The sequence below is a fragment of the Hyalella azteca genome, unplaced genomic scaffold, assembly GCF_000764305.2.
Source record: "Hyalella azteca isolate HAZT.00-mixed unplaced genomic scaffold, Hazt_2.0.2 contig8774, whole genome shotgun sequence".
NCBI lineage: Eukaryota > Metazoa > Arthropoda > Malacostraca > Amphipoda > Hyalellidae > Hyalella > Hyalella azteca.
Window position 1 is genome coordinate 341,952 of NW_025938859.1, and position 19,559 is coordinate 361,510.

The 19,559-nt window shown below is 37.0% G+C and overlaps 1 protein-coding gene across 1 annotated transcript; it reads right to left on the bottom strand.

Moving 5' to 3' along the window:
• Positions 1 to 2,713: 2,713 nt before the first annotated feature.
• On the bottom strand, positions 2,714 to 19,210 carry LOC108676712. Its single transcript, XM_018164842.2, has 5 exons — positions 18,953 to 19,210; positions 8,866 to 9,005; positions 7,473 to 7,642; positions 6,976 to 7,294; positions 2,714 to 5,573 (listed from the first exon to the last, which is right to left on the bottom strand). Exons 2-5 carry the CDS (start codon positions 9,003 to 9,005, stop codon positions 5,381 to 5,383), a joined length of 822 nt encoding a protein of 273 aa, XP_018020331.1. The 5' UTR covers positions 18,953 to 19,210; the 3' UTR covers positions 2,714 to 5,380.
• Positions 19,211 to 19,559: the final 349 nt, after the last annotated feature.

The following is a 19,559-nucleotide window of genomic DNA, read 5'->3' on the forward strand; positions in this document are numbered from 1 at the left end:
TAACTTCTGCAAGTTCATTATTCGTACAGTTAATGAGAGTGGCAAAATACGGCTCAATGACGAAGCCCGTCTAGCTTACTTCTTCGCTTCTGCGAGTTCTCTAAAATGAGCGACTTAAGCGAAAAGCAAAGGTTCTGAGCTCATCGTACGACGCAATTAAAGTGAAAAGACCTAAAGTTAGTATAAATAAACCGCTGAGATGGATTTCTGTCAAGTAATTGGAATTAACGGTAAAAATCTATTAGTTTCTTGTGGGTTACGAGAGAGCTTACAAAATTTGGTCCTCGAAAATTATATATCTGCAATCTAATGCGTCAAACATCTACATATGTTATAATGATGAACGAACTCTAGATTTTTATCAATTCGAAAACATATAAACCATTTGAGAGTAATTTTCCGGTTGTTTAAATTAGCCTCCACTATACACTCATAGAAACATGCAATCATCCTGAACAAAACTCTAGCACGAGCGTGAAAATCAATTCTTTCTAAATTCGCTTTTAATATTTTTCACGTTAAATTGTCGTTTCTTCGATGATATACAATTTTCAAAACTTATCATTATGTGTATGTATTGCTCATATGTCTGTGGCGGCGTCTTGATAAACTGCATGCTGACCATCAGCATAAATGAAGACTTTGCGTAAATTTAATTGGTAAATTACTTCAATATACTCAAATATTATGCGCTGGGACGCCCACGAATCGCGCATAATGTCTGTTGAAACTCTACGTTTCAATGTGTTGCAAATAAAAAATGTTTAAAAACTTTTTTCCTGCGATTGATCGTATAAATGTTCTTGTCTTTAGCTAGCTAATATGAGTTGAATTAGATTTTCGAGATTTCAGCTGGGAGATTTTAAAATCTATTTTATGTTAGATATTTTTGGTAGTCCAATATTTATTTGTAATTTCTACATTTTCGAGTGCCACACGTTTTTGTAGCTAGTTTTCTGCCCGTGGCTCTTCTTTTGAATCGAAATAGATTTTCACGCTGGCAAAAAATTCCACATTGAAATAAATGTTAATTAATTCGATTGTAAATTTTTGGGAAGCTTGAAGATTTGATTGAAATAAATGAAACAATAAGGATAAATCAGTTCTATCTCTTTGACGACTGTCTAATTATGTGAAGGCTGGCAACGAAAGCGCACTGCCGAATCGATGCTGGAATGGATTTGCTGGAATTAAAGTCTAAAAACTTTTTATATGAACGTAATTTTAAAGTTGTCCTTTAATAGCAGTATTATATCACTGGCCTATGCTTATCACTGGCATTGACAGTAGTTGATATTATCAAGTTTAAATAAGGTCACAAAATATTGAGAAGAAGGCTGGCAACGAAAGCGCACTGCCGAATCGATGCTGGAATGGATTTGCTGGAATTAAAGTCTAAAAACTTTTTATATGAACGTAATTTTAAACGTGTTTTTTAATAGCAGTATTAAATCAATGGCCTATGCTTATCACTGGCACTGACAGTAGTTGATATTATCAAGTTCAAATAAGGTCGCAAAATATTGAGAGAAATATATACCTCACTGTTCACGTAAATTATGAGTATTTTTATCGATGAAAAGTGCACATTGACGAAATTTCGTTCGGTGCCAATTTTTTAGAGATAAACGAATCCTGCAATAATATAATTTATCAAATTACGGTTTGTTGAATCGAGACTATGAATATTTAATTTGTATTTGATTTGGATGTTACAGCAGTGACATTTACTGCATTGCGTTTAATTTACTCTGTGCCATCAACAGGATGTCCAGTGTTTTCATATTTATTAATACCTCGAAAAATGAATTGACTTGCAATAGCTCACGTAAACGAAATCTGAGTTTGAATACAGCGTTGATAACGAAATTCAGAGCACATATTCGTATAAGAATGGGGATAAATGTGTGCTCGATTCATATGCACTTTTTAGCGTAATAGTTATGATAAAAATAGTTATCATAATAACTATCATCATCTATGTATCCTAATAGTTAAAAAAGTAGTTATGATAGGCTGCTAATCGCTGTGCGTCTGCAGCCAGATGCTTGCAGGATGAGAGCGATATCTGCAGCGTTGCAAGGAGTGGAGCAAAATTTCCCACAAAATGTTTCGTTATGAGGTAAATGATTTTGAAATTAACGAGACTGTAATCAAATCAACAAGAATTTTGCTCTCTCTGCCTATGATGTAAATGCTGTGCTCAAACTTTGGTAAATTACATTAAGTTAAATCATTAATGTTTAATTAAAACGCTTGTATTTCCTTTCGCCAGGGTTCCAGGGATCGTAGTTTCATCACAAGTCTTGATCTTTAATTTGGGAATCGGAATCATCGGCGGCGTGAGAAGTGGTCGGAAGCTCCGATTCTTGTTGGCAGATGGCGGCTCGTAAAGGATTTCATGCAGATGGCTGTGACCAATATTGTGATTATATTACTATTAATGATACGAAGCCATGTGTTTTCCGTGATTATATTAGTATTAATGATACGAAGCCATGTGTTTTCCGTGATTATATTAGTATTAATGATACGAAGCCATGTGTTTTCCGGTAATAATGCAGTCACCGGCGACGTCGACTGGCACGGCACTTCCTGTCCCAGCTCCTGTGCCTTGTCTATGGAAAGATTACAAACCTTGTCGTATTAATGCCATGTCCTATATAGGGACCTGGCGGAGAATGGAAAACGCGGAGAATGTTTAAAACGAAGGTTATTAGATTTTATGTATTTAAAAACAAGTTAGCGTACAAAGTTATAACTCTAGTCAATACGAAACACATGCTGGCACTGAACTAATACTTAAATTATGTACAACGCGCGATAATAAGGCAATGTAATTGCTGCAGGAAATATTTCAAGCAAATGAGAAATTCTCCTCAGTCGGACATGAAAGTAATGCAATAAAGAAAAATGTATTTTTGTATAAACATTATCTATTAACGCTAACAATTGTTGAAAACATTTGTGAAATAATAATACACAATTTTTGTGGCCTTTACAATAAATGCAGCGATGCACACGTTGCGTCGTGATTCACAACATATAAAATACTGACAAATTCACCAATAAAAAATGTTCACCATCAAATAACGAACCAATTCACATTCACTAGTGAACGTTTACACGAGCTGCGCAACCGAATTTAGAACCCTCATTTCGTCATTGTTTTGAAGCGAGAGCTCAACATAAGGGCTCGAAAATATTGCACGGAAAAGATGTAAGCGTAAAATACATTCAATAAGTGACATCGTATCGATTTCAAAACCAATTATGAACGAAGAACATGCATGTCATTTACTGGAGTTGAACATGGCATGAATTTCGTTGAATGGACATTCATGCAGAGGATAGGTAAACACAAAACTAATGGCATTTATATTCACATCCCACTGAAAATACTAACACGAGGTTCCCTTTAATTGAAAATTTTATTGCTGAAATGATCATGCATCAGTTGTAGATATCTGTTCAACTGTACACAGGAAATGCAAGTTTTGAATTGAATTTTGTATACCTTAAGCACAGACTGAAACTTATTGATTTACGAAATTCAAATGACATATTTTTCAGGAAGAGTTTGCTCCGAACGTAATACGATCCTAGTTCGAATAAAATTGTTCAGACAAATATTAATAACAATAAAATAGATTATCGTAATATATAAGAATGAGTTCGGTTTGGCTACGATGAATATGATTACGTATTAGTCTCCGAAAATTGTGGCAAATGAACACAAAGAAATTGGGAGCAAAACCCAATATTATCGTCTGAAATAGCAAAATATGTTATTAGTCAGAGCTGTAATATGTACAGCTATGCTCATAAACTGAACTAGCAGTAATCGTATATCAGTATCCGGCCATAGTATTAAAAATAATAAAAGAAAATTCTACTCAGAACTCAGAATACAAGAAGCATGAGGTATTTATTATGAAATTAAATCTTAGACAGCTCATTGATGCCCAGTGGTAGGTCGTCGATAATTATATATTATAATTATACATTATTATGTTTGTGACCTCGATTTTGTTTGTGTCACATAATTTGTTTGTGACCTCTATAATTATATATTATGCGACCTCTACTTCAAGTCTTTGATGTCTGCGATAAAATGATCAGCTGATAAGGGTCACAATAACCAATCTTACCGATGCTGTAATCATATTAAACATTAATAACGTATATTACAAATCTAGTTGCTAGCAGCATGATAACGAATGTGAATAAGGTCATAGTCGTGACGGCAAATATCTTGACAACGAGCAATGCCTTTCTTTATGTACATCATTTAAATTACAATTATTATTTAAAATGTCTCTCCCTACAACAGATAAATTGTCATCAAATTCGAGCTTCTGATTTACGGTACCATCACCGACAATTTTTCGCAAATACTTATCGATATAAATGAGATAATTCATGACAAATGCCGTAAAAATAATTGATATAACAATACCGTAGATCTCGTTCATTTCTAAGCACATCGGTGACGGGATTTTCTTAACAACGGCGGGGACTCCATCTGCACTATCTCCATGCCCACGCGGGGACTCCAAAATGCACTATCTCCATGCGGTACAACAACGGCGGGGAATGCATGCAAGTTGTGAGAGTGAAAAAATTTCATCGCCTGATATTCTTTCCTTTGTTTGCATAAAAAATGCAGCCATACAAAATACTGAGAATCGGAAGTGCGCGACTAATGAGGATCATTTTGTCGTAAATGAATATATTGTCAACAATTGTTTACTGCTCTTCGAAACAACGTTGCTATTTCTTGTTATTTAAGCCTAAAGATATTTTTGTATGAGTATTTCTGAGCGCGTCTGCCCACAAAAGCTTAACTTCATATTAAAAAATAAATTTTTAAATTTTTTAAGTAAGACAAGAAGTTTTAATTGTTCAGTTGTAAGTAGAACGCAAAAGGCTTGAAAAGTGGCTATAATCGGTGCCGACAATGGAATTTAATCGACACTGCACTTTCCCACCTGTCGACCATAACGACGTTGTTCAGGTCGAAAAAAAAATACTATATTTGAACGACAAAAAAGGATACGACGTGTTGGACTTGGACGTGCTAATTTTAGACATGGCAGACTAATAAATTTTAGACATGCATGGCCGAATGTTACAATCAACGAAATCCATACATACTGACTGTGACAGTTGCGCAATTCACCACATTCGCGTATAATAGAAAGCAACACTGTTCCCGGCGTAGCCTTAAGGACGAACAGGCAAAATAGCCCCAGAATATCACGTTCTAATACACGTTGTTTAAGTTATGACATTCCAAGTCATCCCGGACGACGAGTGCGTCGCCGGAGACATGTGCCTCAGAAGTTGTAGGTGGCCGCATGGTGCCAAGTTATGCTGTTTATCCATTGAAGGCATCCAGAGGTGTTGCATAAGGCGTGCCAGAGGAGTATTTGGGCTGACAGGCGCAGCCACTCTCCACCATGACGTAGTCTTGCCCCGTGAGTGTTACGGGACCGAGCGGGATCACCAGGAAGAGGTACGGAGTGAAGGTCTGCGTACAGCGTCCGTGGATGATGTCGCATTCTTCCGAACTGACGAAATATGTTCAGCTTTATGACAGTACCATAGAAATTAATACCTTGGAGAAATTAATAACTAATAATGATTGGAGTATCTTAAAAGACTCCAATCATACATTATAGTAATTATATATATTAAATATATTTTACTAATATATAGGGAATTCATTTTTCAGCAGTCAAGGAAATTCACGTTGCGATTAGAACCATTTTCAACTGGAACAACAACAGGACCATAAATGAAGTGGTAAGCGAATTATGGTTTTTACCGGCTCAACAACGACGACAATGAGAGACATCATCTGGCTACGCAACCAAATCATGCGGGTAATTTCGATACTGAAATGTGTCTTGGACGAAGAAAAAATTGGCAAGTCCTTAGCTTTAAAACTCGCGCGCTCTTTGTGCAACTCCATCCGTTAGAATGTGAGCGATTCACGAAACGATAAGCAACCATTAATCAGAATTTATATCTTCTATTGATGCTCCGGAATTTTTTCGAAATTAATTCGGAGATTCAGTTTTACTATTGTTAATGTCAAATTACAATAGAATACAATACAATAAACGAAGATTACTGCCACATGCGATTTTAACATCAGTGAATAAATTGTATCTCGTAAATAGATAAACAGGGTAACAGTGCTCTGGTAAATAACAAAGCCACGTTTTAAATTGAGATAGTAGATGTACATACCCGCAGCAGGATAACACGGGTACATAAATCTTCGGCACTGCAAAAACATGCATTTACAGACATATGTATAGGCAAGACATTGTACGCGGGCTATTCAGGAACTAAGGAACGTTTTGTAATAAAACAAAAAATAGGTACAGGAAAGATATTCTATTACATACATCTGAAGGAGTGACTAAAATGCTTCGTTTCTACATAGTCACCAAACAAATTAAGGCACTTATCGTAGCGGCGGACAAGCTTCAGAATTCCTTCGTCATAGAAATCCGCCGCGTGCGATCTCCGCCACTCAGTGACACACGCCCAGAGCTGGTCGTCGTCAGCAAAACGCTGTGTCGCTAGCCAGTTCTTCGTTTTCGGGAACATGTAAAAATCATTCGGTGCTAGGTCGGGACTGTAGGGTGGATGTGTGACAATGCGTTATGCGTTTTAATGACGACGACGAGCTCCGGGCGTGCGTCACTGAGTGGCTGAGATCGCGCGCGGAGGATTTACATATATGACGTAGAAATATGACGATAAAAGTAGCATTTTAGTAACAATAAAAGTAGTATTTTAGTGACGAAAAATGTAGCATTTTATACACTTATTCAGAGGTATATCATAGAATATCTTTCCTGTACATAGTTTTTGTTTGATTTCAAAAGGTTCCCTAGTTTCTGAATAGCCCTCGTATGGATGAAGCTGGTCATTAATATTGTGGACGTCATCGCTCACATGCACTCGTGGAATATGACTTGTTGCAGGAGATCGGGGAACTTCTGTACGATCGTGACCTTCTTTCCTGATGTTAGGCTCCTTCCCCACATGGGTGCTGTGGTGTTGTATTTGGTGGGGCAGAGCTGCGCTGGGGGAGTTACCCCCACGCCGCAGCCTCCTGGCAAGGGTGACCCCCCGTCAGCTTGTCTCTGCGTGGCGTTGGTGGTAGCATCTTCTTCTATTATTCTGATCTCTTCGTCCACGTGGCCGGCGATGAGGTTGCGCGCTGCCGACCGCCCGGGGACATAGGACCTTGACTCGCGGTTGGAACTGCGACCTGCAAACATACACCGCACGTTAACATCAAGATATTAAGATCAACAGCAAATTGTATAACAAAATTACTCTTCACACAATTTTTTCCAGCTGTAACACGCAGCTCATTATCCCATCAGTTAACGAAAAGATTCATTAGCGGTTATTTCCTACTTTACATCATTAGAATGAGGACATACCCTCCATGGGGAGATCTTGGGGCAGGATGCCGCCCAGGTCCTGACTCCGGAGCAACAGGTTGCTCACCACGCTCGGGTCGAGCGTTGGCCCGAACAGCGCCCGGCCGCGACCCAGCGCCAGTCTCGAGCCCCCGAACTCCCCGGCCTCGTACATCGCGTCGATGAGGCTTCTGGAAGTCAGGTTTTAAAGGCGTGCCTTAGCAAGGAGCAAGTCGCCATGGCAATAGTGTACTGTCATGAGTTCACTGTAGGAAAAATACAGTGCATGGAAACTTAAAGGCAAGCCTTAGTAAGGAGCAAGTCGTCATGGCAATAGTGTACTGTCATATGTTCACTTTAGGAAAAATACATTGCATGGAAACTAATTATTGATTTTTATATAGTAAATACAAACGTTCTACAGGAATGTTAACTATCATTAAAGTTATGGAAACTCCTAGAAATTAGGTCTTATAAGTGACACGAATCACTTAATTATAATTAGGTTAGTAGATTCTTTACATTTGGTGAATTTAGAGCTATATTTAAAATATGATAATTTGAATCTATTTGCCTAATCATATCATTACAAACATAATTTAATGGTGTCATAACATGCCTAGCGCAGTAAGGAATAACAATAGTTGCGAGCTAAATATTTCATCAGGCTAATTCGATCACTCACTGAGAATATGCCGGTCCCATTATTTTGAATTATTTTCATTTACAGCTCGTATTAAACTCTATGTGATTACAGCATTTCCGATATTCTAGTTTCTCCCCTTTTATCTTCATAGACTTATTAATTTACATTAAGAGTGCATGCAGAATCTTCAATTTGTATTCTACAAATATTTCATTAAATCACGAAGATATGCCTCCATTAAGGTTGCTCTACATTTACTTTATAATTAGAACGTATATATTAATGTTGCTCTGCATTTACGTTATAATTAAATAGTAAAGATTATTAAGGTGCTCTACATTTAATTCATAATAATAACGTAAATATTAAGATTGCTCTGCATTTACAGTATAATTAGAACAAAAATATTAAGTTGCTCTTCATTTACAGTATAATCAGAACGTAAATATTACAGTTGCTCTGCATTTACATTATAATTAGAACGTAAATATTAAAGTTACTCTACATTGACATTATACGTAATCAGAATGTAAATATTAAAGTTACACTAAATTGACATTATAATTAGAACGTGAATATTAAAGTTGCTCTACATTTACATTATAATTAGAACGCAAAAATTAAAGTTGCTCTACATTGACATTATAACTAGAATGTAAATATTAAAGTTGCTCTACATTTACATTATAATTAGAACGTATTATTAGGGTTTCTCTACATTTACCTTACAATTATCATGTAAACATCAAGGTAACTGGGAGCAGTCACCTGGGATAAGGCACTCCGTCAGGACCCATGGAGTCGAGGGAGTCTCTAAGGGCGTCGCCCCAGAGGTGGCGAGGCTCTGCTCCGCCCTTCGTCAGGCTCCCCAGCAGCGTCGCCAGCAGCAGCGGCGTCCCGCACTTCATCTGCACGTAAACACAGCTGCTTAATAACGGCTTGAAATGTGCTGATATATATAAAAAGAATCTGCCGATGTAATCACTAGTGACTAAATAATAAAACACGTTAATGAGAGAGACGAATGTATGATGGCAACATGTTTAGGGAAGCACTGATGATGAACTTGAGTGCCTTGAAAAGGAAGAATGATGGAGCGATGACTGAAGAGAAAATTGGACTTTACTGGTGGAGATTCTTTCCGATAATGAAAATTTGGAAAAGCTGAATCTTTCACAAGCTAATAATGGCAAGCTTGCTAGGTTGAATTCCGATATGTAAGATCGAAAATAGTACAGAGCAAAAAGCATTATGAATTGTTGAAAAGAATGTATGAATCCTCTCCTTTTCAGTCAGATTCATTAACGTAATGAGCTTCTCGTGCAGCACGAATGCACGAGTCCATGGTTGTGATCCAGCGAAGTATAATAAATAATTCGTACAGTTCATGTAATTCCCGACAATGGCGACCGAATGAGGTTAAGTTCATTTGAATTATTTTCTTAGTAATCAAATTAGTTTGTTTATGGATAATTCAGAGAAGTTTCGTTGATAATGAAGGCAGGGAGCGGAGAGACTCGGGTCATAGTCAGCACGTAACGGGAAACATCTCACGCGTGCCCCACATTACGCCGCGGTAACGGGACAACTGAACGCCGGCGCCCGTCCAACCGCCGCTCAACTCCGTCCTGCGCATCGTTTGTTGGGATCCTGTCATATTCCAGCGACTGGACTTTAAAAAAATCTATATTGTAACTAAATCAGCTGATTACTGTCGGCTTTTCAATCGGAACCCACCAATCACAGACGAAAAAGCGGGCCGCTACGCGCACCGAGGCCGCTACGTGTTCTTATGCCGCAACTTGTAGCTGCATGGGCCGCTATACGTGTATACTTAATTAAGCAAGTAAGTTTTGATTTACTTGAGCGGCTTTCTAGGCAGCTCGCGGAAAATAAAAGGTATTTTTTCCTAGTGGACTGATTTCTCATGGTAAAGTGATTGTTAGAGAGACCTGACGACCGAGAAAACTTGAACATTCCATTTCTAGAACACAATGAGATTCTTTGCGTTCCAACGTTCAAATACTCATGGAAAACGATCCATTAAGAAACTCAAACTACCATTCGTAATAATTGAGCAGAAAAGTTCCCAGGATTTCCTAATTCCTAATCGAATAAAATATACTGTAAAACTATTGCATATTAGGTCAACATCCAGACCTGCATGAAAAAATCGTACTTAATAATAATCGTAATTATGCACTCCTACATGAATGCTCGCTTACAGTACCAACAATGCAAACAGAACCAAATGAACGGTGAACGCGTAATGCAGGTAATGCGTGTGAGCTAAAACCCTGGGCGGCTGCCAAGCCCTCCAGCTTTCTGGGCAATATTGTATTCCAGGAAGGATGGTCGGGTGAAAATTAGTAAATATTCATGAATTATACCGTAAACCTACTAAGAATGAAGCAGTGAGGATAAGGAGTGCCATTGAGGACTCGTTATATCTAACCTACTGAAGGTGATACTCAGAAATATTACAGCATTATTTTGGCCCAGAGAGGTGACACAACTTTTTACTCACAGCTCGAACAAAGGATACAAGTAATAGGTACTGATATACGCCCTTACGAACAAAGGGTGCAAGTAATACTGATACGCCCTTACGCTGGGCGAAACTTGGTCTGAATGACCCATGCATGGGCAAGAAGTGCCTCACTGCATGTGGGTTCGTTGTTTCACTTATTTCCCTGAGTGGAAGAAGCTTATTTGGTGATACTAAATTGCTAATTAATGACCAATTAAGGGTTTAAAAAGGATGGAGTATTCAGGATATTTTCAGGATATCAATGGTTTTAAAATGCAAGTTTTTTCAGGTCTTTGGGAGCACATACTGCAATATTCTGTGTCACTCATGACTACATAATTTCAAGAAAGAGCTAGAACATTACTTATTATAAGTAAGTTACAAGTTCAATACGAAATATACTCATATTTGTATTAAATTAATGCCATGGAACTGATAAAGGCTTTATTAGAATGTGAATAAATGTGTTTTTTAAAAACAACAAAATGTTTTCCTATTTGCACATCTTTCGAATCTCGTTCAGTCTATTCACGAGGAGACCTTTACAAAAAATAGAGCCTCAATAATAACGGTCTTTCTATTGTCGTGTAAGAGGCAGCATTTTTATGAAAAGGAAAAACTAATTTCAAAATTAAGAGGAATTAATACGGAGAAAACTTTGAATTGCTCTGCAACGTTGAGCCGTTTACAACCGAATAATTTACTGCGAGTTTAGCAGAAAATACTGAAAAATCCATAAATAGTATCTATATAAAACAACAATAACAGCTAAAAACAATGTGCTCTGATCCCTACATTGCATCCGGACCATCGCTCAGCAAGCGCGCGCAGAACAATTATAACGCATGATCCAGCAATACGTAATTTACGCATATATACGCAGCTGCCGAGAGCGAACAATCGTGCAAAACAATCGGCAGCGGCTAATCATCTACAACGCATTACTGACGTAAAAGTTGACGTAATTATTATATGTCGAATAATTCTGCGCAGCAATTATTCGAATCTTTTCTGCAATGGCATTAAGTTTTTAAAATGCTTCATAAACCTATTCAAAATCACGCTGTGCCCTGGGAACGATTGAGCTGATTAAACATAATTAAATACATGATTTTATATTGGCGACATATAATCAATATCAAACGAAATAGAAAGCCAGCATGAGACAATTAGTGCAGCCCAACTGCCAGCATTTGGGTTGCAGGTGACACGCGGCCTGTTGCGACACTCGCACCAGCAGGTTTGTAACGTAAAAGTATCTTATTTATGTTGGTTGACGCATTATTGTTCACCTACATCGTATTAAAACCTGCTACAATGACATCGATTTATTTTCATTTTCACTATAGGAGAATGGAAAAAAAATTCTGGAAAAAACGTTGCAATTACTATCAGGTTAGAGAAAACAAAAACGGTGTAGCTTAACTAACTGTGTATGACTGGAATTTGAAGTAGCTGATCGACAGTAAAACTTTCTTTCACTTTCTTGTCGGCTATGAGTAAAATTTTGAGTACTATCCGGTCCTAATAGCAAATTTGTACTATTATCAAATTATATTAATCCTCAGATTAGAAATGATTCGTTCCGTAGAGTTTACCTGTGATTGTATATGCGGCTAAATCGCAGCTGCAGTTTATGTTAAAAAATTTTAATTAATTAGAATAAAATAAATTAATGTTGTTACAATGATTAATATGTCACTCAAGTTTTTCATAATATTCTGACTATAAACACGCATTTTTCTAATAAATTTTCGGTAATGAAATCACAGCGACTATTGAAATCACAGCGAGTATTTGCTATGGTAAGAGACGAGTTTGTACTCGTGCATCTGATGGCTGGGAGCAACAGGCGCTCGGAGCGCCAGAACCTGGCTACCGTTACGTCAGTTAACGGGACCAGGCTTGTGCTTCCCGGCGTCATGTCTCATGAAGCCTTTTGATTGAATCAAAATTTAAAAAAAAAACGTATAATGGGCTGAAGCCTTCCTCTACAAGCAAGAATGTGCGAGAATGGCGCTTAACAATAAATACGATAAAATAAAAGGAGTTTAATTAGAAGGAAAAATTAACTGGAGGAATTTAATGACTTTCCTTCTCGTGTCCATCAGCGGGCAGAAACCATAGCAAAAAATTAGGAAATTATAAGTCAATTTGATTCATCCTTTTGATTCGTAAGGAAAATCCGCAACGACCACATATGAATTCCCTGGCACGTCGTTGCCTCTAATTGGATTTCTTTTTTCGGTACAGCTTATTTGTAAAGCTGTAACAAATTTTTTATAGCCTCTGATGTCGCTGTAATGTGCAAGGAACGAATGTAGCCATGCACTGCATATTCTTGGAAAATTGAACTAAGAAAAGTCTTGCAAGTCTTTCTATCTCGTATCTCATATGTAAACTGAAATACGTTGGATGCAAAACTATTGCAGGACCTATAATATTTATACTTAGTAGTAAACCTTAGCAAAACAAAGTAGAAACTGAAGAAATAATTGAGCTTGATTGCAGCACGAGAAGATTTAATCTTTCCTAGTGTGATTTTATAAATCATCGTAAACACAACCTCATTGGGCTCAACTTTCGTGCCACGGTCCCCTTGTGCAAAGAGATAAGCTGCATGGAGTCCAGTCAGGCGCTCTGGCACACTTTCCATTCCACAGTCTGCCTCAAAAACCATTCAGTCCCTGTATGATATTCCATACACGCGCTTGGTACTGCCAGTGACACAAATGGCACTTGGCTTTTGCGTCTTAAATTACGTTTAGTTCACACGCAATAAGGTTAAAAATAAACACACAAATATGGTACCATGAAAGAAAAGTAATAATATTCAGTGGATGTACTAAGGCAATACTTTTGTTCGCAGGCTACATTGTTCAGTCTTCACCACAACGAGGTCAGGAAACGAATAAATCTTGAAGCAACGATGCGCCTTTTCAATCTTACGGTACATGCAGCTTGCAACCTCAAAAGGTTATCATAAATAACGTATGAGTTAAAATCCAAGCCATTACCATTACCAAACAATTAACTATACATATACTCAACAAATTCAACTATTCTTCTCTTCCACGATGCTGCTTAAAAACACCGAACAATTTTCAAAGTCTTATACATGTTCAGCGCACTGGGCCTTGATATGTAATCACAATTTGTTCAATAGAATTCATTCCCCATCGAGATACAAACAAATATGTTAAAACTATATCACTCTATCATGCCGTCGACAGCTGTCGCTACGTGGGTACTCGTCTACAAGAATGCTAATTAACAATTACCCGCGGAAACATTTATAATAGTTAATTTTTAATGTGAATCCCGAAGGCGAAACTCAGAACTATAAATTCGCGTTGATTGTATGGCGTAATGTGCGACTTCATGCAGGCAATGACATCAGCCAAATAAAAAGCTTTGGAAAAGCCGTTCTGAGCATCGCCTCCTAAATATAGCAGGAAAATCTGGATGCCGGTTCCCAAAAATGATTTTTTTACTATATTCGCTGTTTACCAGTAACTTGGAATAAACCATGGCAATGGCAGAGAAGGAATTCCTACTTAATTTCAAGTTCTTTGCAAAACTGTATTTTTTCCTGTATTTTTTAGAAGCACTTATAGTAGTGCTGCAAGACCAAAACAAAAAATTACATCAAATATGATAATAATTAGTGTGCTTTTATTCACCATTCAAATACGGCATTTGATCCATACAAATACTTTTATCATATAGACCCATTTAAAGAGCTTAAAAATGCAATTTTTCAATTTTTATGTTGAGGTTCAGTTGGCGCTCAACTTATTTATGAAAACATCAACCTCACTAGCTGCATGCTCATAACTGAAATCCTTCAATGAAAAATCTGATATTTGTATCTATAACACTACAAATTTTATGATAAAAAGTGCCCACATTGTAATTGACTAATTGACATGTACTCGTGCCTGCGATCTTGAGCAGCCAGCTTTGTTTTCTGGGAGCATAATAATAATAAAAATTAAATAAAATTGGGACCTCGATCAACGAAACGAGACTAACGGACTATATAGGAGCTTTAGAATTTTCCAAAATGTAAATTTTTTATCGAGAGGTAATGAAACATATCAGTTGATCATTGATTTGAAATTTGAATGATGAGTGTCCAGATATTTTTGAGCTATTCTCTTGTTTAGTAACACGCAAAAATGGTCAAATTTCACTTTTACTTCCTGGTTTGTTCCTAACTGATTGACAATCAGACAATGATATGCAAATAAACTCTTTATAAATAAATTAAAAATATTAATTCAAGGTTTGGCGAATTCTGCTATTTATTTTGTTGAGCGCCAACTTTATGGAGAGTGGGCCTTATGGAGATAGCCTTGTTATTTAGCAAAAAAATAATTGAACTTTGTTATATGTGACTTAGAAAATAGAGGTCTCCAACTGACGATAATAGATGTTAAGTTATGTTGGCAGCCAAATGTAACTTAACCTACCCTATTGCCCGTCAATAATTAAGTGTGTAATTTGTTTATCTTTGATCATTGCGTTCAGAGGGTCTCGCTTTGATTCGCTTCGTAATAGAATGTTATCTTTTTTATATAAGCCTCGTAATCTATACTTATAAAATTTGTAACTTTTTGGAAACAATTGTGCTCAAAGTTTCTTTGTTTATATTCTCCAGTAGAGAAGGTGGTTGCATGGAATTTAAATTGAATGTAATATCGGGCATTTTTACAACACTTCTCTTTAACTTCACTTCTTGTTTGTCTGTCTGTCTGCTACAAATCTTGTAATTAATCGAAATTTAATACACTTCAACTTATCCTATCGATCTGAAATTTTGCACACTTGTTTAAAGTTGGAGATAATGCATGAATCAAATGTCAAAATAAATGATTTTTAAAATTACAATTTTTTTTTCAATATTAAAAAAATTGAAAAAATCATTTTGTCAGCTACAAATCTTATAACTGATATTTGACACACTTTTACCTGTCTAATTGATAGGGCCTTATAGGCATAGCCTTGTTATTTAGCAAAAAAATAATTGAACTTTGTTATATGTAACTTAGAAAAAAAGGTCTCCAAATGACGATAATAGATGCTAACTTATGTTGGCAGCCAAATGTAGCTTAACCTACCTACCCTATTGGCATTGCCCGTCAATAACCAAGTATGTAATTTGTTTATCTTTGATCTTTGCGTTCAGAGGGTCTCGCTTTGATTCGCTTCGTAATAGAATGTTGTCTTTTTTATATAAGCCTCGTAATCTATACTTATAAAATTTGTAACTTTTTGGAAACAATTTTTTCCCTATTTCTTACATTTTTCAGGGAAAAGTTTCTTCGGTCTCAATATTTTTCTCGCCTCGTTGTCCTAGTTCATTCCGAGAAACCAATTCCGAGGCGAAGGGGTTTATCCTGAAGTTCTGGATTTCATATTTTTTAGTAAATTCTACCTCTAACTCTTTTCTGGAGGTTTGGTTACAGTGTCTAGCCAACCAATCGATATCCGGTTTGCTTGAAACCGTTCTCTCTCTCTGTGACGTTGACAAAGTTGAGAAAATCGGGGAGAAAGTAGTGCAGGTAAACCACACATGCACCTGTTGGACAGTATGGCTAGAGCGGGTAACCCGCTGCAAATATATCAACGGAAGTGTCATTCCGGTACTCCCTGGGAATGGGGCTTGTAGGAGGTGAACTTCTTCCCCGCACACAACAGAGTTGTGGCCAAAGTAACACTTTTAGTAGACGGCAGTAGCTGATATGGAGGTAGTAGACTGGAACAGTCAGATGGAACATGTCCCGTTTGAATAGACAGAAGTCCTTTTTGGTACAAAACTAGGTCGGCTCCAGCGGAAGTGTGGCACCATCGCTAAAGATAGCATGTGAAAAAATGCAACTACAATTTAAAATAAAATGATCATTTTTTTTCTTGACTTTATATGTTCACGATTTAGAATAGAACATGAGGCACAATTTTCGTATGACATTCAAGATCGTTCAACTTAACATTAGCAGCGTTTAAACTTATAAATAGCCACCCTATATATAACAAACCGATCTGGCACTCCAGGCAGCATGGCTGTAGGTAGTCGACGAACTGCGACTATTGTTGGTAAGTCATCTCAAAATCTCAGTTGGAATCTTCTCCACATCTCAGCTACTGAATAAAGTTTGATCGCAAGAACAATGCACTCTTGTCACGTCTGTAGACATTGAGAGCATACAGCACAAACTCAGCGTCCTGTGCAGGCGAAGCTTGTCGGGCAGATTCAGCCTCATAAGGCAGTTCGTTCACCCAGCGATCGTCTCATCACGCGCGTCCTGTCCGCAGCCACACGCCCATTCCATCTAGAACAATTTTGTGCTTGCGCCATGTTTTAGCCGAAAACAAATTTAATGCGAGTATCGCGGTCAACGATGCAAATGACTAATATTATAGAATCAGATCATTGTATTTGGTTCGCAATGAATCTCGTGAATCCTTACACTGTGTGGAACAATTCCAAGCATTTATTTCACGGTACTCTATCGGGACAATCAATGGAATACGATAGTTTATGAACTAATTATAATACCGACTAACCGTACGAAAATCATAATAGAAATGGAATCAATCGGTAGGTTATCATGAACAATTTCTGAAACTTTCTTTGCATGTTCATCATTTTCATCAGAATTATCTGGCGTTAAAAAAATAATAATTTGTGCGTAAAATTCTTAAGTTTAGGTAATTTATTTCAGCCGGTTGCCATGAAAGAAGAAATGCTGAGGCAGCAGAGCAATCATTTAAATAATGGCGTTAATGAGGCGCTCCTCTTACCGAAAGATTAAAATGACCGTTATTGTACTACAAATATTGTCGGAAACATAACTTTTTCGGCTCAAGAGTGCACGTTAATTTTTACGCTTCAAAGAGATTCGTGACGGAAATGATTGATGCAGAACTGTATACAAGTGCAATAGGCGAAAGTGGGAAAGTAGCTTGGCGTTTTTTGTAGACGTAATTACATGTTGGATGACAGGCGGGTTGGTTTACTCTCTTCTTCGGTCGCAACTAAACTGAGGACACAGATTCGGTGGTGCAAATAATCAAACAAAACACTCAGTTAACGATGTCACTCTCGTTGTAAACGATGGAAGAGAATTTCCCTGCTGCTTTATCTTTATCGCCATCATCTAACTGAAGTTTACAAGCGAGGCTTATGAATAATTTTAATAGCACATGACTTTATCCTTACATGGATAAACAATTACTATCCAGCTGCGTACTCAACTGCCATTACGAATTAATTCAGCAATAATGTTTGGATTTCTCTGATCTTTCACAGCAAGGAACAACATTAGGACCTCCAGTTAGGCCTAGGTGTATCATAGATACAAGGCCACATCATGCCCTCCAGCAGCGATTTCACTTATGCAACGATGCCTTCAAGCCCACCGCCTCATGGTATCTAAAACAGAGTTAACCCGTAGTGGCTCGGGATGGATACTTAATGAGATTTCTTGATTCTCTGATGCTCATATGCCTTATTGATCATTGATATGAAAAAAGCTTTAAATGACAACAATCGTCTTCCTTGCTTCCCTTCTGAAGCAACAGTCAAATTTTTAAAATTCATGTTCAAGTCGTTTTTCGAAAAATCAATAGGCCTCCATTTTGGGGTTTGAAAAATTTTGTTTTTATTTTCAGAATGAAATTACATTATCAAGAAATTTAAGTTGAAATAAATTATTCATTCAAGTTTAACTCACGTTTGGCAATATAAAATTAACTATTTGAAATACCAAATTAATGTTCCATGTTCGTTATAATATTTCAAATCATTAATTAATGAGGATATCACGGTAACACCCCATTTGTTTCAAGGACTTAGAGTGAAGGCACGAACGCACCCACGCCCTCAAAGATTCAACAGAGAAACGAATAGCGTTAATGGATTTAATGATATTTTTTGTCGTAGTTAAAATGGACTAACCCATTTTTGGGGGCTTCCAAAATGACTCCGAAGTTTCCCGTTTTTCTATATCCATATGCAAATCGTTTCCAATGGAATTATAGTGCACATGACACATGAAATAATGCAAAATTTCAACGCTTTTTTGACTTCATACATGGAGATTCAAGGGCATTCAAATACGATGACAACTAAAGCTATAGAAGTAAAAAAAAAACGTTCCAACGTTAAAAGAAACTTTAATCTATATCACACAAGAAAAAGAGTTTGAATTGATGCACTTTACTGGAATAAAGTAGAACACAAATAATGAAATGGCGCATTTTATCATCTCAAAATTTAAAATTAATAAACTTACACGCCTTTAGGCAAAAATTACTTACAGTAAAACAGTGTATATAAAAGTTGTGCGCTCGAAAGCCTGTTCAACCACGTAGTAAATTTATACAAGCTCTAACTCTAGATATAGAATTCAGTGAGCTGCTCGCCAAACCACCATTCCAGCTACATAAAACTAATATTCAATTCGCTGAGTTAACGAGAGTTTATTAAGCAAACTCGTGAATATATGCCGCGCGCACTCTTTTGCCTCCACCTCACACCCTTAAATCTCCTCGACGACTGTGAACGTTCGAGCCTTACACTAGGCATGCAAGTCAACATCTGCCCTAACATGCGCGTTTTTGTGTCTTCTGTCAGGTTTGCAGCTTAGTCCGGAGAGATGTCGATCTGATCATTAAGTAACCAATTAAAAAGCTATGGCTCGCAAAATTTAGGCACAACGACTTTGTAAAATTAAATTTAAGCTCTTTAAATATCAATAATGAGCCTTCTCAAATAATTTAGTGATATCCTTAAAAATACCAAAATATGGGGTGGCTGTGAGGAAGTCATGAATAATGAATATGAAGATTAGGAATTCAAATTTTCTTAGATATTTTATGCGATTAAAATGCAAATACAACAATAATAGATCAAAAATAGTTGAAT

Bases quoted from the DNA above. Each gene is read 5' to 3' on its own strand.
- LOC108676712 (XM_018164842.2), bottom strand. From the start codon at position 9,005: ATGAAGTGCGGGACGCCGCTGCTGCTGGCGACGCTGCTGGGGAGCCTG. The intron at 7,643-8,865 runs GTGACTGCTCCC...CCTGACTTCCAG, and splicing joins GACGGAGTGCCTTATCCCAG to AAGCCTCATCGACGCGATGT. The intron at 7,295-7,472 runs GTATGTCCTCAT...GTATGTTTGCAG, and splicing joins CCAAGATCTCCCCATGGAGG to GTCGCAGTTCCAACCGCGAG.